At 41.5% G+C, this 27,244-nt stretch overlaps 2 protein-coding genes across 10 annotated transcripts in view; one reads left to right on the top strand and one right to left on the bottom strand.

Annotated features, from left to right (window-relative positions):
* Positions 1 to 524: 524 nt before the first annotated feature.
* On the bottom strand, positions 525 to 26,083 carry rassf6 (Ras association domain family member 6). Of its 9 annotated transcripts, XM_088320320.1 has the most exons (12): positions 25,988 to 26,083; positions 24,647 to 24,720; positions 24,506 to 24,584; positions 22,960 to 23,126; positions 22,757 to 22,842; positions 19,489 to 19,685; positions 19,320 to 19,421; positions 14,178 to 14,229; positions 13,960 to 14,078; positions 13,795 to 13,892; positions 13,620 to 13,697; positions 525 to 965 (listed from the first exon to the last, which is right to left on the bottom strand). In XM_088320320.1, the coding sequence occupies exons 2-11, from the start codon at positions 24,712 to 24,714 to the stop codon at positions 13,622 to 13,624; spliced, it is 1,044 nt and encodes a 347-aa protein (XP_088176446.1). In that variant the 5' UTR covers positions 24,715 to 24,720; positions 25,988 to 26,083; the 3' UTR covers positions 525 to 965; positions 13,620 to 13,621. The 9 variants fall into 9 exon arrangements, with proteins under 9 accessions (XP_088176446.1, XP_088176445.1, XP_088176441.1 ...); XM_088320319.1 differs by lacking the exons at positions 525 to 965; positions 13,620 to 13,697; positions 13,795 to 13,892; positions 13,960 to 14,078; positions 14,178 to 14,229 and adding exons at positions 14,243 to 17,866; positions 17,951 to 18,088; positions 18,169 to 18,284; XM_088320315.1 differs by lacking the exons at positions 525 to 965; positions 13,620 to 13,697; positions 13,795 to 13,892; positions 13,960 to 14,078; positions 14,178 to 14,229 and adding exons at positions 14,243 to 18,088; positions 18,169 to 18,284.
* musk (muscle, skeletal, receptor tyrosine kinase) overlaps positions 25,044 to 27,244 on the top strand; it is a 37,661-nt gene continuing 35,460 nt past the window's right edge. The window contains exon 1 of the mRNA XM_088320332.1: positions 25,044 to 25,157. The gene's annotated coding sequence lies outside the window, so the exon portion shown is untranslated. The remainder of the gene's footprint in view (positions 25,158 to 27,244) is intronic.

Genomic DNA, 27,244 nt, shown 5'->3' with positions numbered 1-27,244 from the left:
TATATAAGGTGTTTTTTTTCTTACAAGAATTATATAAACCCTTAGGATGCTTTACAGATTTATTCTTAATCTTAGTTTGTCTCATTGGACAGTTTCCCAAAATAACCCATTCCCCAAAAAATCTTTGGACGCTTCTTCAATAAATCATAAAAACAAATTATTATATCTTACATTATAACATTCACTTGCTAATCTATCAGTTAGATTTCATCATCACAAAATCCCAAAATAAATAATAAAACAAGTCTTACACTATTTTTTTTTTCTTTGTTGCCCTCTTAATCGGATGATATGGTATTTAATCGTTTATGAAGAAAGGGTAATAATCCATAAGTCTGTATTTAATTGAAGATAAAAATAGCATTATAAAGAAACAAAAAAGAAGAAATTCAAACATGATGTGTTTCATTTATTTAACCGGTTTGTGTTTTCAATCCTCTTGATCAGTCGTGTTTTATTTAGATCTGGGAGACTTCCTTTTGTTTTAACAAAAACTGTCACGGATCAGACAGACGAGACCACAATTGCATCAAATTAAAATAGTTTATTTAAGGATGGGGGAAACGGGAGAGAGGGTCTTGGAGTGAAGAGAAATCTTGAAGTGGAGATTTTGGACTACCTTTAAGGAAGATGGCTCAAAAGATGGAACAAAGAGAAAACCAAGGTTGGTGCGGTAGATCTTGGAGTAGGTAAAACACGAGTCTCGAAGACCAGGGCATTTCATCACGGTGCAGTGACAGAGCAGGGAGATTGGTGCTGGTTACCGGTAGAGAGAGAGCTCATGACAAAAACAGTTTGCCGTCCAGACGCTGGTTACCATTCCTTCTTTTTCATTTGATATGCCTCCCAGGCAATTTTAGCATTCATTTTGGTGAGATTTTTGTTGATGTTGCCTTTTTGGTCCTTTAATTTAGAATCTCACTTCTAAATGGCGCACTTCCGAAGTCACCGTCGACACCATCCGCCTGCAGAAAAAAAAGAATAAGCCGCATTGTATTGTGAGCCGGTATTTAAAATGATTTTTATTTTAAAGTAACAGCTTATAGTCTGAAATTAATGGTGGTCTTGTGTGTCTAATTAGTCTCAAGCTATCAGATAGGAATGTTTTTGTGCGAGCTGTTAAAAGTATCTAAGCCTTTTCCATATGCATTTAATGAATAAATAAGTGTTTATTTCAATCATTGTGTATCCTCTACTGCACAGGTGATAAACATGCAGCCCGCAGGCCAAATCAGGCCCGTCAACATTTTCAATTTGACACGTGAGACAACACCCAGAGAAGCACAGGAGAAATATAAGCTGCAGTTAGAAATCTCATCTCATCTCATCAGCTGCACCGCTTATCCTCAGTAGGGTCGCGGGGATGCTGGAGCCCATCCCAGCAATCATCGGGCATTGGGCAAGGGACACCCTGGACTAGTTGCCAGTCAATCGCACGGGGACAGACAACTCACTTGCTCAGTCACACCTAGGTACAATTTGGACCGGCTGATTCACCTGAAATGCATGTTTTTGGAATGTGGGAGGAAACTGGAGTGCCCGGAGGAAACCCACGCAAGCACGGGGAGAACATACAAACTCCGCACAGTAAGGCCGGGAGCTTGATTTGAACCCACTCAGGAGGTTCCCACAACCTCAGAACTGTGCCGCACACACGCTAACCACTGCGCCGTCGTGCTGCGCAGTTAGAAATATGTCCACTTAATGTTGTCATAGCCATGCACCACTCGCAAAGAAACTGGTGCTCTATTTCTCTCTCTCGTTCTCTCTCTTTTCCCCCCTCTCGTTCTCCCCCCACCCACCCCCCCTCTCTCTCCCCCCTCTCTCTTTCACTTGCTCTCTCTCTCTCGCCCTCTCTGTCTTCCTCTCTCTTTCTCTATATTTCACTCTAACCCTAACCCTAACCCTAACCCTAACCCTAACCCTAACCCAAACCCTAACCCTAACCCAAACCCTACAACCCTAGGCCCAAACCCTACACCCAACCCCAGCCACAGCCCCTTTCACCCAAACAGACATCCCAGAACACCCCGGAAAATTCAACAATGGACACTTACAGCGGTCAAACCAAATATAATCTTGGGAGATTCCAATCTCTCGAGGATAGAATCTTACTCCAGAGAGGACTTCCAGATCGACAGCTACCCCGGAGCAACGTTTTACCACATGGCACATCTTCTAGAAAAAACTCCACGAAATTACAAGGTACAGAGGGTCATTCTGTCGGTTGGAATAAACAACAGGGAGCAACAACCTAAGAAGACAGCGGTAAAACAACTCCAGATGATGGTGAAAAACACCAAGGCCACCTTCCCAGCAGCTGAAATCTGGATACCGCTGATCAACTACTCACAGCAACTAGAAGACCCCCATAAACTCAACCTGGAGGAAATCAATGACCACATCTCCAGGAACATGCCATGCCTACCAAAACTCCCAGAACGGGACTTCCACACCACCGAGGACGGGATCCACTGGACAGGTAAGACAGCAGACAAGATGTTAAAACACTGGCTACACAATTTAAACTAAACACCCCCACAAACCCAAATAGGGAGGGGTATAAGAACATCATTCTACTAGCTCAGAACTTCACACCTACACAAAATCAGATTAGTCTACTAGAAAAAGGCTTATCGTTTGTCCCCACGGTAAATATTCGTAAGAAACAAAAGGAAATTCTGAGAGGAGAAATCCAAGATTTCCACCGAAAGCTTAAATTAGCGGCCTTCTTCGACAGGTCAGAAGATTCGGAACAAAAACATTTCATACCAAAATCTGATTGGGAACCAAGAAACAACCAAATCCCTAACATAATAACACAAGTGATTGAGGATAACCAAAGCCTAATTAACACATTAAACCCGCAGTCTCACAGAGACAAAGATAACCTTAGCAGAGGAGAATGTGAAGCCCTCTTTCAATTAGCTAACAACAAACAGATAGTTATTAAACCAGCGGACAAGGGTAGTGCAATAGTTATCCTAGACAGAACACAATATATATATATGAAGCACACAGACAATTAAACAATACGTCACATTATAAGAAATTAACAAAACCAATATACCCAGAAACAGCCCAGAAAATAGAAGATATCCTACAAACACTTCTAGAAAATGAATATATAACTAAAAAACAAAAACGCTACCTAATAGGGGAAGAGGAAGCCAGACCCCGTAGATTTTACCTGCTACCTAAAATACACAAATCACCACTAACGTGGACTATTCCGTATGAAGTGCCGACAGGAAGACCTATTGTCTCAGATTGCGGCAGTGAATCCTACAGGATCGCGGAATACATAGACCACTTCCTCACTCCACTATCCACAAAACATAATAGCTACATTAAAGATACATATGATTTCGTAAACAAAATAAAACAGATTAAAATGACGCAGGAAACAATCTTATTTACCATAGACATAGATAGCCTCTACACATAAACACGGTCGCAGGGTTAACAGCAGTAAAGCGCTGGATGGAAAAATACCCGGACGACAAACGCCCAGACACAGTACTAATACAACTCCTAGAAATTAACCTCACTAGGAACGACTTTGAATTCAACAAGGAATTCTACCTACAGATCAGTGGCACAGCCATGGGTAAAAAGTTTGCACCTGCCTATGCTGACATTTACATGGCGCATTGGGAGGAAACAGCTTTTGAAAAATGCGACAAACTACCCACCAATTATTTTAGGTACTTAGATGACATTTGGGGAACGTGGACACATAGCAAAGAAGAATTTCAAAAATTCATAGAAATGCTCAACACACACCATAGTACAATTACGGTCAAACACTCCACAAATGACCACCAGATAGATTTTCTAGACACAACTACTTATAAGGGACCCTCATTCACTCAAACACAAACTTTAGACACAAAGGTCTTCTTTAAAGACACAGACACACATGCACTCTTACACAAAAACAGCCTTCATCCAAAGCACACCTACAGAGGCTTAATAAAATCACAGTTGCTCAGATTCCACAGAATCTGCTCGCAACGTACGGACTTTGAAAAGGCCACCCAAACCCTTTTCAAGGCACTGCGACCAAGAGGATACTCAAGATCCTTCCTCAGGCAAGTCCGTAAAACATTTTTAACCACAGGGCAACGGGACACACAGAAAATTATCCCCCTAATAAGTACCTACTCAGAATTTAGCCAAAATGCTAATAGAAAAATTAGACAAAATATAAACCAGACACTACAGAACACAGACATAATCCAAGATTACAAAATCATCTCAGCCTTTAAAAGAAACAAAAACCTAAAAGACTACTTAGTAAAAAGTAAATTACCAGAAATCAACATAACACAAACGCAGGGCCCCATATTCTACAAACAAGCCACCACAGTTAGGAACACCGTCACCAACACAAACTACCTAATTAAACAAACAATCACACCTTCTACGGAAAACTGTATATATGTCATAAAGTGTAAACACTGTGACATTAAATATATAGGAGAGACAGGAAATTCTATCAGATGTAGATTAGCACAACACATTTACAACATTAGGAATATTAGACAAAATAATACACATCTTGTCGCCCACTTCATTCAACATGGACTACAGGCTTTAGAAATATGGGGCCTGCAAACAAATAGCAATTGGAATCAAAGGGAAAGACGCAGGGCAGAAAGACACTGGATAGAAAGACTTAACACTCTTTTCCCAGATGGACTAAACGAACGCAGGTGAGAAACGCTCCAGCTTCCTGGATGGCGAGTGCAGAAACTTAGTTTCCCAAGGACCTCCCAAAAATTTTTTGGGGGGGACCTTGAGAAAGTAAGATTGCTTCCTAACCTAACCCTAACCCTAACTCAAGATCCTTCCTCAGGCAAGTCCGTAAAACATTTTTAACCACAGGGCTACGAGACACGCAGAAAATCATTCCGCTAATTACCACGTACTCAGAATTTAGCCAAATTGCTAATAGAAAAATTAGACAAAATATCAATCAGACACTACAGAACACAGGCATAATTCAAGATTACAAAATCATCTCAGCCTTTAAAAGGAACAAAAACCTCAAAGATTACTTAGTAAAAAGCAAACTACCTGAAATTAACACAATACAAACACAGGCACCCACATTTTACAAACAAGCCACCACAGTTAGGAACACCATTACCAAAACAAACTACCTGATTAAACAAAGAATCACTCCTACCACAGAAAACTGTATTTATGTCATCAAATGTAAACACTGTGACATTAAATATATAGGAGAGACAGGAAATTCTATCAGATGTAGACTAGCACAACACATTTACAACATTAGGAACCTTAGACAAATTAATACACATCTTGTTGCACACTTCATTCATCATGGGATACAAGCTTTAGAAATATCGGGCCTTCAAACAAATAGCAATTGGACACAAAAAGAAAGACGCTTAGCAGAAAAAGACTGGATAAAAAAACTAAACACTCTCTTTCCTAATGGACTAAACGAACGCAGGTAAGACACACAAAAAAACGCTATATTTTCCTGTATGGCGAGTGCTAAAAAATTGGTTTCCCAAGGACCCCCAGAAAAAATTTTTTTGGGGGACCTTGAGAAAGTAATATTGTTTCAAAAACCTAACCCAAAAACCTAACCCTAACCCTAACCCCAACCCTAACCCTAACCCTAACCCTAAAAAGCGACTAGAAGACCTCCATAAACTCAACCTGGAGGAAATCAATGACCACATCTCGAGAAACATGCCATTCCTCCCAAAACTCCCGGAGCGCGACTTCCACACCACCGAAGACGGGATCCACTGGACAGGTGAGACAGCGGACAAGATGTTGGAACACTGGTTTCACAATTTAAACTAGACATCCCCACGAACCCAAATAGGGAGGGGTATAAGAACATCATTCTACTAGCTCAGAATTTCACAGATTAGTGTACTCGAGAAGGGCTTATCGTTCGTCCCCACTGTGGACGTCCGAAAGAGGCAAAATGAGATTTTGAGAGGGGAACTACAAGAATTCCACCAAAAGCTTAAATTAGCAGCCTTTTTCAACAGATCAGAAGATTTAGAACAAAAACATTTCATACCAAAGTCTAATTGGGAACCGAGCAACAATCAAATCCCTAACATAATAACACAAATAATTAACGATAATCAAAGCCTAATTGACACACTTAACCCGCAGTCCCACAGAGACAAGGATAACCTTAGCAGAGGAGAATGTGAAGCTCTCTTTCAATTAGCTAACAACAAACAGATAGTTATAAAACCAGCGGACAAGGGTAGTGCAATAGTAATCCTAGACAGGACACAGCCTATATTTGAAGCCCACAGACAATTAAACAATACTTCACATTATAAGAAATTAACAAAACCAATATACCCAGAAACAGCCCAGAAAATAGAAGATATCCTACAAACACTTCTAGAAAAGGAATATATAACTAAAAAACAAAAACGTTACCTAATAGGGGAGGAGAAAGCCAGACCGCGCAGATTTTATTTACTACCTAAAATACACAAGCCACCACTATCGTGGACTATTCCGTATGAAGTGCCGACGGGAAGACCAATTGTCTCAGATTGCGGCAGTGAATCCTACAGGATCGCGGAATACATAGACCACTTCCTCACTCCACTATCCACAAAACATAATAGCTACATTAAAGATACATATGATTTCGTAAACAAAATAAAACAGATTAAAATAACGCAGGAAACAATTTTATTTACCATTGACATAGATAGCCTCCACACAAACATAAATACGGTCGCAGGGTTAAAAGCAGTAAGACGCTGGATAGAAAAGTACCCGGACGACAATCGCCCAAACACAGAATTACTAAAACTATTAGAAATTAACCTCACTAAGAATGACTTTGAATTCAACAAGCAATTCTACTTACAGATCAGTGGCACAGCCATGGGTAAAAAGTTTGCACCTGCCTATGCTGACATTTACATGGCGCATTGGGAGGAAACAGCTTTTGAAAAATGCGACAAACTACCCACCAATTATTTTAGGTACTTAGATGACATTTGGGGAACGTGGACACATAGCAAAGAAGAATTTCAAAAATTCATAGAAATCCTCAACACACATCATAGTACAATTACGGTCAAACACTCCACAAATGACCACCAGATAGATTTTCTAGACACAACTACTTATAAGGGACCCTCATTCACTCAAACACAAACTTTAGACACAAAGGTCTTCTTTAAAGACACAACCAAAACTGCCGGTGTGTGTCATGGTTGCCATGGCGCCCACTTGGCCACACCCGTGTGTGTCACGGTTGCCATGGTGCCCAATTGGCTCCGTCCGTGTTGTGCCAGCTGTGGCTCGTTTAGAGATTGACTTTCTGTGTATATAAGGCTAAGCTCTCTCTTGCTTCGGTGTCAGCCTGTCAACGAACTTCTGCCCCACAAGACGTGGGTTCTGTCCTGTTTTCCTGTGATATCTGCAGTCCGGTATTGTTCCCGTTTATTTTTGTACTGTTTAATTTCGGGTTCCAGTTTTGTTTTCCGTCTATTCTTGTCCGGTTGGTTAGTTTCTCCAGTTTTGGTTCTGGTCTAGTTTCTCCTGTTTTTGTTCGTTACCCTGACTCGTTATCGATCTCGTCAGTCTCTGGCGTACTGTCCTTCCACGCAAGCAACAACTTAACTAAAATAAACGGGATCTACCAAATTAAAAGGAAAATAGATAAATTCTACTGTGAAAAGGTAAGAAAAACAAAACTCCCACCCACCGAAGTAAAGGCCAGAGCCATTAAAGCCACAAAAGAATAAAAAGAAAAGCGAATCGACGACTACAGTAATGGGTCGTTAAAGCTAACCGCCAAAGAAACAATAGCTTCACCCCCTCACTAAACGGGGAGGGGAATGCCAGGTGAGAATTCCTAACCCATTTGGCCACACCTCCACCGACACTATTTAAGGGGACGACACAGACAGTTTAACTCATTTCACTTGAAAAAGGCTTAGTTTAGCCGAAACGTTGTGAACTAACTAATTTGGAAGACAGAAAAGAGAGGAAGAACCTTTCGTCGACGCAAAGGGAACCTCCTGCTGCCTATTCCTTAAAAAAAACAGGAACACTTAGACTACCAGGACAAGAAAAGGAGCGGACGCAAGAACAAGGGAGGCTACTACTTGGTGGTGGATACCTTACGGTGACAACTCAAGCCACGAAGTACTAGCCCAGGTAAGTAAAAGCATTATTATAATACCAATTCCAAATACCTCAAATTTATTGGACGAGACCGGGCACAAGAACAAGGGAGATTTCTTTGTGGTGAGAACCTAACAGGATCAACCGAGCCACAAAGGGACAACTCGGGTAAGTAAAAACATTATTATAACACCAATTCTCTTTCAGACAACGCCAACGTCCAATCAGACTCTTAACACTTAACACACATAAAGATACAGTACGCACAAACACATAAAAACCTCACTAAAAAAACTAAAATTAAAACACACATAAACATAAACATTATGGCAACCTTCACGGAAACCGCGAAAATCCTATTTCGGATTATCCAAACCTTACATCACCTGCAGAATATTACATCATCGGGGGCCAAAACTTCACCACCAGCCAGCGTCCAAAGAAAAATGCAGGAACTAGCCACCCTAATTAAACCAGCGTCCCCCACAGAAGAGACCATGATGAAAATACAAGGAAATGCTGTCAACTGGCTACACACTTGCATGCAAATCCTCGAAGAACACTATCTGGAGAATCTGAAAGGTCTTAACGGGAAACTGGAGGGGATTCGGCTAACCAACTGGCTGGAGGCATTTGAGGTGGCAACTAGATGGGCTAAAAAAAAGTTGGGCAAACGATTACATCATTCCACAGTAGAAATCGCACTAGAAACGGCCACCGGGTGTCTGGAAGCCAGAGGAGACACAACTCCAATCTCGCAACCCGAGGACCCCTTAACAGCTTTCCACAACACCAACAGATTTGCAGCCCTAACAGACCAGGACGAGTGGCCCCCACTGAATGGGGCAAACGAACGCGAGGGGACGAGGACAAGGGGGAGTCCCCGAGGACGCCCGAGGCCACCAAGAACAGCAACAAGTCGGAACCAGAACCAGGTAAGTAAAGACAATTTTAACCACACTATCTCGCCTTCAGACAGATCCTGCGGTCGCCCTCGGGGACCTTCGCTGAGGGAGACAACCAACAGTCCCCTTCAGTGGCCTTCACCTAGTGGGACGGACGAACGCGAGGAGATGAGGACAACGGGGAGGCCCAGGGGGTCCCCAAAGCCACGAGGAACACCAACAGCTCAGAACCAGACCCAGGTAAGTGGAGACAATTTTGACCACACTGTCTCTCCTTTGGACAGATCCTGCGATCTCCCTCGGGGACCTCCACTGAGGGAGACACCCGAGCCCGAGGGAACGAGGATGGCAGGGAGTCCCACGGGAGCCCGGAACCACAGGGAACACCACCGAGACGGGAGAGTGGAGGAGGAGAAGGAACCTCTGGGCGACAAGACGACAGAGGTCCCAAGCCACTTCCACAAAGACCACGGAGACCCACGCGAACCTCCAATCCTGTCTCTACAACCCTAACCCTAACCACACCTAACCGCAGCCACAGCCTCTTTCACCCAAACAGACATCCAAGAACACCTCGGAAGATTCAAGAATGGACACTCACAGCTGTCAAACCAAATCTAATTTTGGGAGATTCCAATCTCTCGAGAATAGAATCCTACTCCAGAGAGGACATCCAAGTTGACAGCTATCCCGGGGCAACATTTTACCACATGGCACATCTTCTAGAAAAAACTCCACGGAATTACAAGGTACAAAGGGTCATCTTGTCCGTTGGAGTAAACAACAGGGAGCAACAACCGAAGAAGACAGCTGTCAAACAGCTCCAGATGATAGTAAAAAATACCAAAGCCACCTTTCCACAGCTGAAATCTGGATACCGCTGATCAACTACTCACAGCGACTAGAAGACCTCCATAAACTCAACCTGGAGGAAATCAATGACCACATCTCGAGAAACATGCCATTCCTCCCAAAACTCCCGGAGCGGGACTTCCACACCACCGACGACGGGATCCACTGGACAGGTGAGACAGCAGACAAGATGTTGGAACACTGGTTTCACAATTTAAACTAGACATCCCCACGAACCCAAATAGGGAGGGGTATAAGAACATCATTCTACTAGCTCAGAATTTCACACCTACACAAAACCAGATTAATGTACTCGAAAAGGGCTTATCGTTCGTCCCCACTGTGGACGTCCGAAAGAGGCAAAAGGAGATTTTGAGAGGGGAACTACAAGAATTCCACCGAAAGCTTAAATTAGCAGCCTTTTTCAACAGATCAGAAGATTTAGAACAAAAACATTTCATACCAAAATCTAATTGGGAACCAAGCAACAATCAAATCCCTAACACAATAACACAAATAATTAACGATAATCAAAGCCTAATTAACACACTAAACCCGCAGTCTCACAGAGGAGAATGTGAAGCTCTCTTTCAATTAGCTAACAACAAACAGATAGTTATAAAACCAGCGGACAAAGGTAGTGCAATAGTTATCCTAGACAGGACACAATATATATATGAGGCCCACAGACAATTAAACAATACTTTACATTATAAGAAACTAACAAAACCAATATACCCAGAAACAGCCCAGAAAATAGAAGATATCCTACAAACACTTCTAGAAAAGGAATATATAACTAAAAAACAAAAATGCTACCTAACAGGGGAGGAGAAAGCCAGAGCCCGTAGATTTTACTTGCTACCTAAAATACACAAGCCACCACTATCGTGGACTATTCCGTATGAAGTGCCGACGGGAAGACCAATTGTCTCAGATTGCGGCAGTGAATCCTACAGGATCGCGGAATACATAGACCACTTCCTCACTCCACTATCCACAAAACATAATAGCTACATTAAAGATACATATGATTTCGTAAACAAAATAAAACAGATTAAAATAACGCAGGAAACAATTTTATTTACCATTGACATAGATAGCCTCTACACAAACATAAATACGGTCGCAGGGTTAAAAGCAGTAAGACGCTGGATAGAAAAGTACCCGGACGACAATCGCCCAAACACAGAATTACTAAAACTATTAGAAATTAACCTCACTAAGAATGACTTTGAATTCAACAAGCAATTCTACTTACAGATCAGTGGCACAGCCATGGGTAAAAAGTTTGCACCTGCCTATGCTGACATTTACATGGCGCATTGGGAGGAAACAGCTTTTGAAAAATGCGACAAACTACCCACCAATTATTTTAGGTACTTAGATGACATTTGGGGAACGTGGACACATAGCAAAGAAGAATTTCAAAAATTCATAGAAATCCTCAACACACATCATAGTACAATTACGGTCAAACACTCCACAAATGACCACCAGATAGATTTTCTAGACACAACTACTTATAAGGGACCCTCATTTACTCAAACACAAACTTTAGACACAAAGGTCTTCTTTAAAGACACAGACACACATGCACTCTTACACAAAAACAGCCTTCATCCAAAGCACACCTACAGAGGCTTAATAAAATCACAGTTGCTCAGATTCCACAGAATCTGCTCGCAACGTACGGACTTTGAAAAGGCCACCCAAACCCTTTTCAAGGCACTGAGACCAAGAGGATACTCAAGATCCTTCCTCAGGCAAGTCCGTAAAACATTTTTAACCACAGGGCTACGAGACACGCAGAAAATCATTCCGCTAATTACCACGTACTCAGAATTTAGCCAAATTGCTAATAGAAAAATTAGACAAAATATCAATCAGACACTACAGAACACAGGCATAATTCAAGATTACAAAATCATCTCAGCCTTTAAAAGAAACAAAAACCTAAAAGACTACTTAGTAAAAAGTAAATTACCAGAAATCAACATAACACAAACGCAGGGCCCCACATTCTACAAACAAGCCACCACAGTTAGGAACACCGTCACCAACACAAACTACCTAATTAAACAAACAATCACACCTACTACGGAAAACTGTATATATGTCATAAAGTGTAAACACTGTGACATTAAATATATAGGAGAGACAGGAAATTCTATCAGATGTAGATTAGCACAACACATTTACAACATTAGGAATATTAGACAAAATAATACACATCTTGTCGCCCACTTCATTCAACATGGACTACAGGCTTTAGAAATATGGGGCCTGCAAACAAATAGCAATTGGAATCAAAGGGAAAGACGCAGGGCAGAAAGACACTGGATAGAAAGACTTAACACTCTTTTCCCAGATGGACTAAACGAACGCAGGTGAGAAACGCTCCAGTTTCCTGGATGGCCAGTGCAGAAACTTGGTTTCCCAAGGACCTCCCAAAAAAATTTTTGGGGGGACCTTGAGAAAGTAAGATTGCTTCCTAACCTAACCCTAACCCTAACCCTAACCCTAACCCTAAAAACCTAACCCTAACCCTAAAAACCTAACCCTAACCCTAACCCTAACTTTTTTATTCTCTCTCTTCTCTTTCAGTCTCTCTTTCTCTACCTCTCTGTCTCTCCCTTTTCTTTATTTTTTCTCTCTCTTTCTTTCTCTTTCTCATTTTGCTCTCTTTATCTCTACATCTCTCCTTGTCTCCTTTCTCTCTTCTAGTCTCTTTCTCTCTTTCATTCTACTAATATTCACTAACTTTCTCTCTCATGTTTCTCTCTTTCTCTATGTCTCTCTTTTTCATCTCTTTCACACTCTTTCCTTACATATGTCTCCTTCTCTCTCTCTCTCTTGTTCCCTTGCTCTATGCCTCTCTCTCACTTTCTCTGTTGAGTCTTCTCCGTTGTCTCTTTCTCTCTTTTTATTTTCTTTCTGTCTTTCCCTCTGTCTTTTCTATTTTTTTGTGGTTCTTTCTTTCTGTCATGGTTGCCATGGCGCCCACTTGGCCATGCCGGTTGGTGTCATGGTTGCCATGGCGCCCACTTGGCCACACCCGTGTGTGTCACGGTTGCCATGGTGCCCAATTGGCTCCGTCCGTGTTGTGCCAGCTGTGGCTCGTTTAGAGATTGACTTTCTGTGTATATAAGGCTAAGCGCTCTCTTGCTTCGGTGTCAGCCTGTCAACGAACTTCTGCCCCACAAGACGTGGGTTCTGTCCTGTTTTCCTGTGATATCTGCAGTCCGGTATTGTTCCCGTTTATTTTTGTACTGTTTAATTTCGGGTTCCAGTTTTGTTTTCCGTCTATTCTTGTCCGGTTGGTTAGGTTCTCCAGTTTTGGTTCTGGTCTAGTTTCTCCTGTTTTATTTCGTTACCCTGATTCGTTATCGATCTCGTCAGTCTCTGGCGTACTGTCCTTCCACGCCAGACCGGCTTCCTAGTGTGCATGACTCCCCATTTCCCGTAAAATAAAAAGCTTGTGTGAGAATGTCACGCGATTGGGTCCTGTATCTGTTCTGGTTCTGACACCTTCTCTCTTGCTTTTTTTCTTGTTCTCTTTCTCTGTTTTACCTACCATGTGGCCCCCAAGCTAAAATAAGTTTGGCAACCCTGTTTTACTGTTTATTGTTGGAGATCATTTCAAATCATAATATATTGGAGATTTGAATTTTGACCCCAGCTGTACAGATCTCGACATACTTTCAGACACTGGTCTCAACGTGAGAGGACGTCTTGTTGCTCAGCATACGGGACAGGACTCTGTGACGGTTTTGGTACCTGAAAGAAACCAACACAGCTGAATCTATTTTACATGCTATCAGGCATGTCAAAGAACAAGCGAAGAAAACGCAAATTAAAAAAATAATATACTAACTTGCTAATGACACCCTGGACCTCCTTGTTTTCTTCTTCTCCCAAATTGATTAGAACCTGCTCCAAGATAGGAAGCTCCAAGTTGAGATATTGGGCCACCTGCCAGATGAAAGTGCATCACATAAACACCTTTAGGATGTCTATGGAGCGCCAACGAGGTATTTACGTCGTTGCTGACTTCCTCCTCATCCATGTCCATCAGGAAGATCTTCATGATGTCGTCCGAGGGCCCCTGGAGGAGGCGCTCCCATAGCGGCTGGTCTCTGTCGCTCAGCTTTCTCTTTTCTATGTGACAGTGCGTCAAAATAGCTTTCTTTTTTCTTTTCTATGTGAGAGCACCTTAACACTTCTCTTCTTTTCTACTTGAGACTGTACCACACTTACCACCGCTCTGGTGGATACAGTAGAGTGCAAACTCCTGGGGGTCGTTCTCTATCTGTCCAAAAAAAGACATTTGGAAAGAGTAGTTTCCCACTAAATTAAAAAATATAATTGTTATTGATATAAGTTTAACTAATATCAATAATACCTTGAAGTAAAATTCATGGAATGAGACATATCAAATAATTATAATGAGTACACATAATATTTCTAGTTATATATATGACAATTATATAACATATTCATCATTAGTAACATTATTCATTAATGGTATTGGAATAATAAACCCAAAAGGTTGTCCCTGCAGGCCCTCTCCTTCTTCAAAGATGGTGGTATTACCCTATTTTCCTGTCGCTCTCTCTATTTATCTCCTGATTCCTGATTCCAATCAAACAATTACACCACCTCCAACTTATATACTCTGGGCTCGCTGTTACGTTTTAACTCCTGAAAACATTCACTCGCCAAGGCTACAAGCTTCCCCTCCCACGACTTCCTTCTTCTGTTCCCCCTTGTTCCATGCTCTCCCAAAGGTACTCCAAAATCTCCCCTTTAAGATTTCAAGCACATCCTCCCAGACCACCTTTTTCAGTTCCCTCTTCCTCACAGAATCATCCACTCCAGTCATCTTTTTAATGGATATCCCAAATCTCCCTTTTAGGATTTTCACCACCCCAAAACTCCCTCTTAAGTTTTAGTCCTCAGCAGTTCCGGTCCCACAAACCCTTCTCCCTCGTAAAGTACTTTTTGTGTTGTTAAATAAACGCCCCCCTGTTGGGGTTTGACCACATCGCTTGTTTTTTGTCTTCTTCTTGTCCTGCATTTGGGTCTGTCCAACACCCGGTGACAATAACTAATTATAATTTATATCATCAGTTATGATAAATTATGTATCATGATTAAATAATTCTGATCAAATTTTCTGAAAGTCATGAGGTCACTTATAACTACAGTATAGGTAGATAGACGGACAGACAGACAGACAGACAGACAGACAGACAGACAGACAGACAGACAGACAGATAGATAGATAGATAGATAGATAGATAGATAGATAGATAGATAGATAGATAGATAGATAGATAGATAGATAGATAGATAGATAGATAGATAGATAGATAGATAGATAGATAGATAGATAGATAGATAGATAGATAGATAGATAGATAGATAGATAGATAGATGGGTAGATATTCATCAATTGTCATTCTTGTACATGAAATGTTGCATACCTGTCAACCTGTACTTTTTTGCAGTACAAAGTACGTTTATTATGCATTTTAAGACGTATACGACGTACAAGAAAATCTGTACGGAAAAACACACATTTGTCAATTTTGGGTACCATTCGGTATACACCGACTATCACGAAAGGGCAAATCAATCAAGTCAAACGAGTTCGAGTTGTGGAGTGAAAGGAAGTCCGTCTCATTAAAGAGAGCCGGCTCTCAAACGGCTCACTTGTTTTGATGTATTATATTACGAATTATTATGTTGTATAAAGAAGTTAAGAAATAAAGGAAGTATAAAAGGAGAAAATGAGAAAAGACAGGTTTGTGATTATCCCTTTAATCAGCATATAATAATTCAATGCAGAAAATGAATTAATGATTGTAATAAGAAAATGTATCATTCTACTTAATTATATCTGCATGTATTTTTTTCCTTTTACAGTGAACGTCCAAGCTACTTAATTTTTGAACTTTTTTTTAATAATAAACCTCATTCATGTCGAGTGACTCAGTATCTCACAACAAAATGCTAATTAACAATATATATTATATAACAAAACACATGTACAATATAACATGTTAAACTACATAAATAAAAACATTTGAAAAAAAACATGTAAGATTATTTTGTATTTTGTAAGGAAAAATATATGATCTCCTTTGAGGAATAGATTCCAGTGCCTCATCAATGTTACTGCTGCGGGATCTCAGCGCTGCTTTTGATACTGTCGACCACAACATATTACTGGTTCGTCTAGAATGCATTGGTATCTCAGGAACTGTACTCTCGTCGTTTAGGTCCTATCTGTCAGACAGAATGCAATAAGTTAACTATGGCAATCTGACCTCTAAACAATCTAATGTCTCCTGTGGTGTTTCTCAAGACTCTGTACTTGGCCCCCTTCTTTTTAGTATTTATATGATCCCGCTTGGTGACATTATCCGCAAGTATAATATTAGTTTCCATTGCTATGCAGATGACACTCAACTGTATGTGCCACTGGAAACAACTGGATATTTAAGTTGTAGAAATCTGGAGGCTTGCCTTACTGAGATTCAAAGATGGATGTCACTTATTTTTTTACGCCTTAACCCAGAAAAAACTGAAATGTTGATTATTGGTCCAGCTCACTGTCGTCAGTTGTTTTCAAACACTACCCTGAACCTAGACAAATATAATATAATATCACCCATAGTGACTCGGTCAACAATCTAGGTGTTATATTTGATCCTAATCTGTCGTTTCAGTTACACGTGAAAAATATTACAAGAATAGCTTTCTACCACCTCCGTAATATTGCGAAGATTCGTTCGATGCTGTCCCTATCAGATGCAGAGGTTTTAATTCATGCGTTTCTTACTTCTCGGCTTGATTACTGTAATGTATTGCTTTTTGGTCTCCCGATGTCTAGCATTAAAAGTTTGCAGCTGGTTCAGAATGCGGCAGCTAGACTTTTGACCAAAAAGTTTGAGCATATTACTCCTGTATTGGCCAACTAACACTGGCTCCCAGTCCACGTAAGATGTGACTTTAAGGTTCTCTTATTAACATATAAATGTTTGCATGGGCCTGCACTCTATCATCTCTCTGATTTGATTTCCCCCTATGTTCCTGCATAGAGTCTGTGCTCGGAAAATGCCGGCCTACTTGGGACTCCGAGAGCCAAGAAGTCTGCAGGCTCGAGAGCATTCTCCATCCGGGCCCCGGTGTTATGGAATGCCCTGCCTCCGGAGATAAGATCTGCAACCTCAACGGAAGTTTTTAAATCGAGGCTTAAGGCACACTTCTATTCCAAAGCTTATGATTGATGCCCACCTCATATTCTGTATTGTCCTGTCTTTTTCCGACTGCCTGCCTGGCAGATATGAAGGAGAAGGACGATTTGAGATGAGTCAGCAGACCAGCGTCTGACCTGAAGCATGTCAACCCCTGCATTTACCAGCTGGCAGAGATGGGAAGCTGCGTTGTGGCCGTCATAGACTTTCTGGACTAGTTTACAGACTGGGGGCATCGTTGGTGTCATGCTCTTTCCGGACATTTTCAACATCTTACCTAGTGTTTACTATTCTGTGTACAGTAATGCTAATTGTGATTCACCCTGGTCAATCATGGAAGGGGGATTACCACATGTGAGGTCCTTTCTCAAGGTTTCTCTTTTCTCCTCAAACTGAGGTTTTTGAGTTGTTCCTTGCCCGCATGCTGGTTTAAGATCAGGTAATTGTGCAATTTTGTAATTGTAATCCTGTGCAGTCCTTTGAGACATTTTTGTGATTAAGGGCTATATAAATAAATGTGACTTGACTTGACTGTTGACCACCTCTACAGCTTTGTTGTTGATGAGAAGTGGGGCATGGTTCGGCTGTTTTTTTCTGAAGTCAATAATGATCTCTTTAGTTTTGTCATCATTCAGGACCAGGCGGTTGTCTCTGCACCAGTCCACCAACTGCTTCACCACCTGCCTGTAGGCCAGGTCGTTATCATCCCTGATGAGGCCCACCACTGTTGTGTTGTCCGCAAACTTCACAATGTGATTTGTGGCTGACCTTGAGGCGCAGTCATGTGTCATCAGTGTGAACAGCAGGGCGTTCAGGACACAGCCTTGGGGGAATCCCGTGCTGAGAGTGATGACGTTGAAGATGTTCTGACCAATCCTCACTGACAGACGCCTGTCAAGTCCAGTTCTGTGGGGAAGCGTTGAAGCCCAGTAGTCTCAGTTTGTCTATCATCTAAGTGTTGTGGGATGATTGGGTCGAAATCTGACCTGAAGTCTAGGAACTGCATCGGCACAAGGGTGTCCTTCTCCTCCAGGTGTGTCAGACTCAGGTGAAGAGCAGAGGATATGGCATCCCCGGTAGTTTGGTTTGACCAGTAGGCCAACTGAAAGGAGTCGGGTGAGGAGGGGAGACCGGAGGTGGTGTGCTCTTTAACGAGCCTCTCAAAGCACTTTATTATGACAGATGTCAGTGCAACAGCTCGATAGTTGTTCAGTGATGTGATCTAGGTTTTTTTTGTGGCACTGGGATGATGGTGGCAAACATGATGGTACCATGGCTTGGTTTAGTGAGGTATTGAAAATGTACTGTTACATACAGTACAGCACGTATTGTATTTTTGACTTTCTATTCTGAAATGCCTTTGTAACTAGAGGCAATATTTTCCCTTTCAGGTATTTTGGAAACTGAAACTTTCATATATAAGAACATTCTTAAGGCATGGTCACACAGCCTTTCACGGGCGTATCGAGGCTGAATCACGGCCAGAAATTTCTGCCCGTGAAGCAGACGCTGTTGGACGCTTTGAGCTCGCGATACAGACGAGATACAGCAGTGCTTTACACGCGGTAAGAAATTCACTCGCGGCTGGCCGCGCAAAAAAGTTTTGCGCTGCTCAAAACTTTAGACCACGGGTAACCGCGGGCGGCACACGTGGTACACACGAGGTAAAGACACGGTACGAACGTGCTAGGACGTTCTACGGCCGCGGCCAAGACGTGGTTACACGCGGGTAGAACGCGAAATTTTAGCGGGTAATCGCGGGTGGAGCACGGTGTTAACACGTGCATTAGCGTGTGTACCGCGTGTAAGCACAGTCAAACGCGATGCAGCCGCGGTTACCCACGATGAGGACGCGGAACAGTCGCCGGCATCTGTTTCGCGGGCATACCACGGGTAAACAGCCGGTTTAGCCAATTTTGCACATTTTCCACCGCGTCTGCTTCTCGGGCAGGAACTTCTGGCCGTGATTCATCTGCGATACGCCCATGAAAGGCTGTGTGACCATGCCTTTAATAAGAGAAACTGCTGTACAAGTAATTCTAACAGGGATTAATAACCACTCTAATAATGAATATAAAAACATTTCTGCAAACCTCTGATGCCATTCTTTTAAGCTAGTATAGATTAGTCATCTTACCTTGAACTTGTTGAGCAGTTGTTCAATGACTTGGTTTGTGCTCATGCTGCTTGTAATTCGCACTTTGCTTGTTGTTCCGAAGCAAGGAATAAAGATGGAAGTCTATGAAGGAAAAAATAATAACGGAGAGGCCCAGAACGGAATAGACTTTTCGTTACAGGAAACTCACCTTGTGGTTGTAAAAATGTCCGTTGATGGAGAAGCGGTGGCGATGTTCTCGATCTCTCTGCGCAGCCGACTTTCCTCGCCAATTACGGCTCTTGACCAGCGAGGCATCGCTCATGCAGCGGACCAGGTTTGATTTGGACCCTGGCTCTGAGTTCTTTTTCCGCCAGGGTTGCAGGGTCGTACTCTCATAATCTGGACCTTTTAGGATTATTCCATCATTGACAAAACATTACTCATGCAGAAAATTCCTCCATCTGCAAATAAATACTTAACACAATAACACCTACACTACCGCTTTACGCATTAGACTACCGCTTTTCTTCCCTTAAAAACGCCTAACGGTTAAAAAATGCCTTTCCAAATTCAAGCAACAGCAATAAATCTTAACTCAAGACCAGTATTATAGTCAACGAATGCTTTCTTTTGAAGCAAGACCATGTCTAAATAAATAAATAAAAACACTAAATAAACACTTCAGTGATCACATGGTAGGATGTGTATTTTGTGGTGTCGTTAAAAAGTTTAGAATTAAATAGTTTATCTATCAAATGTGTGTTAACATTGCCCGACTTAGGTCAAAGAGGCTTTATACAGTATGTTTTATCTTCACCGTGCCTATCTGCTTTTATCTTACTTTTATAAAGGGTGTTCTGGCCTCAAAGCACATTACGCTAATGGGAAGGAGGCAGGGAGGTTAGGGGGGAACAGAGTGATATTAAGTAGTTGTTTTCTTTAGGATGAAAATGGTGAAAGTAAGATAATGACTGATTCTCTCACAGTATGACTGTCAGGTATGGTTTTCTCACTCTCTCCCCCATTCGCTTTCCCTTGCTTTTTTGGTCATTTGGTCACTTCCTTTTGTTTTGGTCATTTCCACTCACACCTGGTGACATTTGCCCTGATTTCACCCTAATAATTATTTAAGGTCTCCTGTTTTTTTGCACGTTTGCCCGCTCGTTGCCATTCTTGTCTTATTCCAGCATTGTCTCAGCCTTGTCTTGTTTTCAGTGTACTGAACCCTTGCCTCCTTTCCCGACCATGAATTCTGCCTGATGAACATTTGGACTGTTGCTTTTGCCAATGTGAACTTACTGAATCACCAACACCTTGCGTGCCCCTGGACCACGTCAACTGCCTCTGGTGATTAAGATAATGTTTCCTCGATTTTTTTTTTGTTGCACCTGTGTACTGAACCTGGACTGGATAAATGACACATTGTTGCCTTAATCCTTGTTTCTGTATTGTGCTTCCATGCCACTGCAAGCGGCTTTTGACAGATCGAACTAGCCAAAATGGAAGCAGCAGACATGGACAATGTGTGCCACGTCCTCCAGCCCAGGAAAGAAGACTGTCGACGTAGGAATAAACCATTGCTTCTCTGAAGGCCTAAGTTATGAATTTTTGGTTGGACCAATTCAAGGATGTCAAAGCGGAACTGGCAAAAATTTCCAGACCCACGGATGTTTCTGAGGCGATACCCCAACTGCCCGAAACCCATCCACCTCAGACCACGTCCCATTCACCAAACTCATTCAGCTTTTTCTCCCCGAAAAGTTTTCTGGCAAATCTGATGATGTACTTTCATTTCTGACCCAATCTGTTTTCCATTTCAGCATGGAGGTGGCAGCTTTTCCTTCTGAGTGGTCAAAGGTAGTCGTCATTTTATCCCTCCTAATAAGGAGCGGAGGCGTAGGCTACAGCGGAATCGAGTCGACTTTTGGCACTCTGCGACTACCTTGAGGCATTCACCGCCGCGTTCAGATGCGTCTACCAACAGTCGGTTCCAGGGCGGAAAGCAGCATGGCGGCTCACAAGACTTACTCAAGGACAGCGGTCTGTGTCTACACCATAGATTTCCATACCCTTGCCACTCAAAGTGAGTGGAACACACATGCTCTTATTGATGAATTCTTCTGAGGGCTCTCCCAGGAGGTCAGAGACCAACTCGTCATGGTGGACTTGCTTGATCACCTCAACGATCTCACCTCCTTCTCCATCAAAATCGACTGGCAAATTATGACCCGGGACTGGAAAGGCTCTTGACACGGGGTGGCTTGCTTTCACTACGAAATGGGAGATCTACGTTACTTACCTGCTCGTCATGCATCCTGCTCAGAGGAGGGAGAGGAGATCATGGAGATCACCAGTATGCACTTCTCTCTGGTAGAAAGAAGCAAATGACGTCTTGAAGGACGTTGTTTTCATTGTGGGGCAAGAGAACATTTGGTGCATTCCCACCAAAGAGGTCAGGTATGGACAAGGGAACACTGTAAGTGGTCTCAGTAAAACCAATTTGGACAGTATCACTCGGGGTAGTACCTGCATCATGATTAGCCATGGCCAATGGGCCAAAGATGTGCCATTCATTGACTCTGGTTCTGACTTTTTGAATCCCTCTCTTGCTGAAGCTTTGAGAGTAATTCTGCAACCACTGACACACCCACATAAGGTGTAGGCCTTCGACATCTCTTTGATAGGTGTGGTAGCTCAAATTTCTAACCCTGTCCACGTTAAATTTATGGATGGGCATTTTTATGCATTGGAAAAAGTACTTTACTTAGTTTACCCTGGTTAAGGGTACACAACCCACAATTTGACTGGGGATCCGGCAGAATTATCTTCTGGGGTAGACCCTGTCAGTCCTCCTGTTTTATATCCCCCACAAAACCACAGATCGATCTCAAGTCACTTTCTGAAATTCCTCTTGTTTATTATGATTCAGCTAGGCTAAGGCTAAATCTCTGTTCCCCGCATACACCATATAATAGTGCTATTTAACTGCGGGTCATTTATATTTGCTACCCGGTCCTGAACGAGAAGCAATGGATCAATACATTCGCGAGTCTTCAGACTCCGGCATTATTCGTTCATCTAAGTCCTCTCCCGGCGCCGGTTTCATTTTTGTCGGGAAGAAAGAAAAGACTTTCAGACCTTGTATTGATTATTGGGGTCTCAATGACATTACCATAAACAACAAGTATATACCACTTTTTCAATGTCAAAAGTTTGGCATGTATGCAAATTTTGTTTTTTTTTTCATAATTGGTATGACTCTAATTTTAAGTTAATAACTTGCAACTAGAGGGCAGCAATTCAAATTTTTGGAGGATCAAAACTTTAATGATAGATCTCAATTATTTGTATGTTTTAGAAGGAATTTGTCTACTTTATCTGCTACTGACATCGGTATATCGGGTATAAATAAACGAAATGAAATGTGCTCGACGCACTTTGCGGACATTCTGTGAAAAATGAAAAAATACCTCAACCTGGTAAAGGACTCTTGATGACAGCTTGATCGGCCATCTCGTCAATATGGTGTAGGTCGTTGTACTCGCCCCATCGGGACATGCCCCTACAGGGACCCTATTGTAAATTCAATTCTCGTTCCAGAAAAAGTGGACTGAGCGCTGCTTAAAGGCATTTTTTTATGTTTCAAAATATTCTTTCAACACACGAAAGGGAAAGTGACCTCTTGTTTCCAAGCGGGCTGACCGGGTCAGGCGAGATTAGCAGGGTAGATGCCATTGTCTGTTTCTCGTCCTGAATTTTCAGGCGAATAGGTCTTCGGACTCCCCAGCGGACATTGAGGAACCCTTCCACGACAACCTCCCTGTCGGAGCCCTGATCTCCCGTCAACTGGACAAACAGAAGTCAGGGATGCTAAAAGGCAGAGCTTCCAAGCTTTAACTAAAAAGTTACCGGTAACTTGAAATTTTTGGCGATAAAAATGCTTTCACTCAAGACCAGTGCTCCCTCTAAGCTGCGCGCATGCGCAATTGCGCACTGCTCGTACATTCTCAGTGCACAAGAAAATCTAGTAAGCGCACAAAAATGAGGGCTCAAAATTACTAATTAAGAAGCGACATAAGTCAAAGTTACAGTGCATGAAGGTAAAAATACACGGGTTCCCCTGACGTTGTGTCCTAAATGTGGTATTTTGAAGTCGAGTCGAAGTAGAACGAAGTTGCGTAAAGTTATTAGTGTTTGTCGAGAACCGGCTTCTTCGGCTCTGCTCACTAAAAGGAACCTCTTTCGGGGCCTAAACGGCTTTTCAGGTTGTTTTTGCTTCTTTAATCCCAACATGACCAAATATTATGTAAAATTATGCACAAAATGGCTTAAAGGAAGGGGGGAATAGAACAAAAAAGAAAAAAATACCAAAATGAAAAAGTAGTAAAAAGCTGAGAAAAAAGAAACAAAAGGAAGAGAAAAAAAAAACAAAAAATTTAGAAAAAAGCCAGAAAAAAAGAAATGAAAGAAATGTAGGAAAAAAATAAATAGAGAACAAAAAGAAAAAAGTAACAGCTCGGAAAAAATAAACACAATGAGATTTTTTTTAAAAGAATTAAAAAAAGTAAAAAAACAAAAACACGGGAAAAAGAAGAAAAAATTTGTGTTGCATTTAAATAATTTCCAATTATATCAAGTGAATCTTGTTGCTAACATTGTACTTCCACTAAAAAATCTGATTAGGTACAGTTCTGTATCTTACAACCAACTAAATAAGCCCCCAAAAATGTTAATATTATGCGACAAAATATATCAGAAAATAAAAAGAAATGGATATCTTGTGAAAGAATTGTAAGAACAAACGACGTTTGTAGGCCGTACAACAACCTTTGCAATCGTACATGAGTCAATTCATTCAAGAGAAAAATAATTTTGCATTGCTGGAAACTCAGCAAAATGTAACTTGATGTCAAGTTTTGGACATGTTTGATAATTGATTATCTTGCAACACTTGGGATTATGGTTGCTCACTGTTGTTTCAAGTGTTGCTCACCGACTTTGAGTGAACGCTCAGACCCATGGAAAATTAGAGGGAACATTGCTCAAGACAGATAATTACATCAAACGTTACTTGAGTTACGGCTGTTCTTCATCCATTTACTGCTATACATTTGATAATAAACAAGACAATTAAACAAAATATGATCTGAGGAATAGTATTGACAAGACACAATTGGAATAAACATATGAGTGATGGTTTAGAACTCAGAAATCTGTCTGGCTACCCGAGAATAGGTGAGATGAAGCTGAGTCTGGTCTTTGAGAAAGCAGTTGTAAGTGTCCATCAACGAAAGGAACTCGGCTCTAAAAAGCACAAATGTCTGATGAAATATGAGTGCCTTCTGAAGGTGCGAGTCGAGGCCCACCTGGACAAAGTTCTGCCGTCACCCGCCTGGACCACAACAGGAAGTTCCTGTTTCATCTGTTTTGGCATCTGCACCTGCACGAGGACAATTTCAATTCCTTTGAAAAAGAAGCTGAGGACACCTTCTTCACTTTCTACCAAGCCGAGGACACCTTCTTCACTTTCTACCAAAATCGATCCTTGCCAACATCTGGTATTCTTTCTTCTATATTCTCTTTTTTCTCTTCTACCTTTTTTAGTTTATATTCATCCCGGCCTTCTCCCTCCCCACCTCAGCCGTCACTCACATCTTCTTTTGGAGAGTCCTCCACCCCCTCGGTAGTCAGGACAGTTTCCCGTTTTGCTCAGTGCACAAGTGCACTCGTTTTTCTTCAGTTTGCAGCTTCTCTAGTGTTGCCTCAACATGTTTGCTGTTAAAAAAACATCTCTGGTATTTAGGACTTCCCAAAGCCAACACCCACTTTAACCTTTTCCACGATTTCACTCAAGGAAGAGCTGTTTATGCAGTTAAGGTAAAAGCAGAGATTTGCTGTTTTTTAGTTGTCTTTGTTTTGCTGTTATCTATATATTGCCTTTTAACTCAAATATCTCACTAAACAGAATAAAAACAATCTGCAAACTAAATTTGAATAGCAAAGTCAAAACAATCCATTGTTATTCGGTCCATTACTAAAATTTGTAACAATACGCTTTTGGACAAGTAGCTTCAAAGTGGAAAGTTTAAGACACTTTTAAAAACGTTGTTTGCCTCATTCAAATGAGAACACATCCAAGATCCGATTGTGTTTTTTTAAAATCTGTGAATCACAAGTACAATGCAGTCCCCTTTTTGGCCAGTGAAAGGAGAAACAGGTGATCTAAACGAGGGACAGGAAAGATTTTTGTTTCAGTTTGACATGTTGATCGTAATTTGAATGGAGGAGGCAAGAGTCGGATAAAGGCTTCACACATGTTACGGGCATCAACTTGTCTTTTTTGTGTCACTACTTTTCACCTCCAGCAAACTAAACATAGGCATGCTTTTTTCACCTAACAATTTTGAGGGACCTGACAAAAAAAGGTATATATCTAGAGTCAAAAGAAAGGATCATGCGTCAGCAAGGAGGGAGCCAAAGTCCGAGCGGCACACCCTTAATCTTTTACTGCTTTCCTCAAAGTCATTTTACACTCGGTATTTAATAGAGTCTCGGCAGTAAGTCAACCACATATTTTGGCTTTAATATCAGCGTCCATTGATTTGCTGAAAACTGAAACCCAAGACCAACGTGGTATGAAAATGTAAAAAGTGGCTCAACCAATTCAAACAAATTCATCATAATTCAGTCCAGGAAAGGAAACTTACCTCACCAAGAACGGAAAGACTTTTTCATGTTTGACGTCTTGCTGTGTTTGTAAGAGGAGCTAAGGCATGAAAAGGAAGCAGATGATTAATGATTGGAGGAGGAGCGAGGCCAGGAAGGTGCGGCACAAGGTTAGGACAAGACACTGCCCATACCAAATTGTACTTGCTCATAACCAAAGTCCTTCAAAACGCCAAAGTTTACTAGTGTTTCCTAAAGAATTTTGCGAGGCCCTGGTGGATGAACAGTCTAGGAAAGGTATGTCAGAAAGGAAACCCAGGGGCCAGATCTGACCCATTGACTGATTTAGTCCTGCTCGCTATAAATCTCCGGTATGTCAAATAGGAGAGATTTTGGGTCATTTCTATCAAAAGTTATGGGTTATTAGACAAATCAAAATGCTTTCTGTCACCGCTATAGGGCAGTGCTAAGTTTGTAGAGCGTGGTGAGTTGGTTCAGGTGCAATGTATTTACTCAACTGTTAAAACAAACTAGTTAACACATCAAATGCAAAAAGTAAAAATGTTTTCCCCATTGTTTGCAAATAAATGTGATCCTTTGTCTTAAGTGATTATAAGTATGTAAGGTAGGTTACTAATGTAGGCTAAAAGGTAAGAATACTTATTTCAAAGATAAAATTCTTTTACTGATCCTGCCCGCTTTAAGCTGTTTTGACACACAAAGCTGAAAGCTTCAAATCAAAAACAACGAAGAGAATGTTTTCTATTAGTGTAGCAACGCGTCATTCCTTTCCCCAAATAAACGCAAGTGTGCGACAGGTGGACGCACAACAAACGTGACTTTGTAACGCTTTCCAGCAGAGACCATTTTAGGTACACAGCTTTGTAGTTGCTAAGTACCCAGATCAGGGGTGGGCAAATTATAGCCCACGTCCACACGCTTTTTTTTACAGGGCGCACAGAGACAGACACACTCACTTGCTCATTCACACCTAGGTACAATTTGGACCGACCAATTACCCTGAGATGCATGTTCTGGGAATGTGGGAGCACCTTTTTGGTTGCATGCTATTGAGCAACTTTTGCTAGTTATCAAGCTCCTTTTTTTTTTTTTTTAGCTTTCTATCGGACTATTTAGATGGCTTTTAATAAAAGGCTATACAAATAAACATGACTTGACCAGCTATCTAGCTCCCTTTTCCTTTTTCACCTGTTTACATTTTTAGCTCACTATCAGGATACAGTTTTAGCTACTGGGCAAGTCATCTAGCTAAGTTGTCATTTTAAAAATGCATATCA

Source organism: Urocampus carinirostris, chromosome 16 (assembly GCF_059441175.1).
Source record: "Urocampus carinirostris isolate Australia breed hairy pipefish chromosome 16, RoL_Ucar_1.0, whole genome shotgun sequence".
NCBI lineage: Eukaryota > Metazoa > Chordata > Actinopteri > Syngnathiformes > Syngnathidae > Urocampus > Urocampus carinirostris.
The sequence above is the reverse complement of the archived record's forward strand: the minus strand, read 5'-3'. Positions and strand labels throughout refer to the sequence as shown.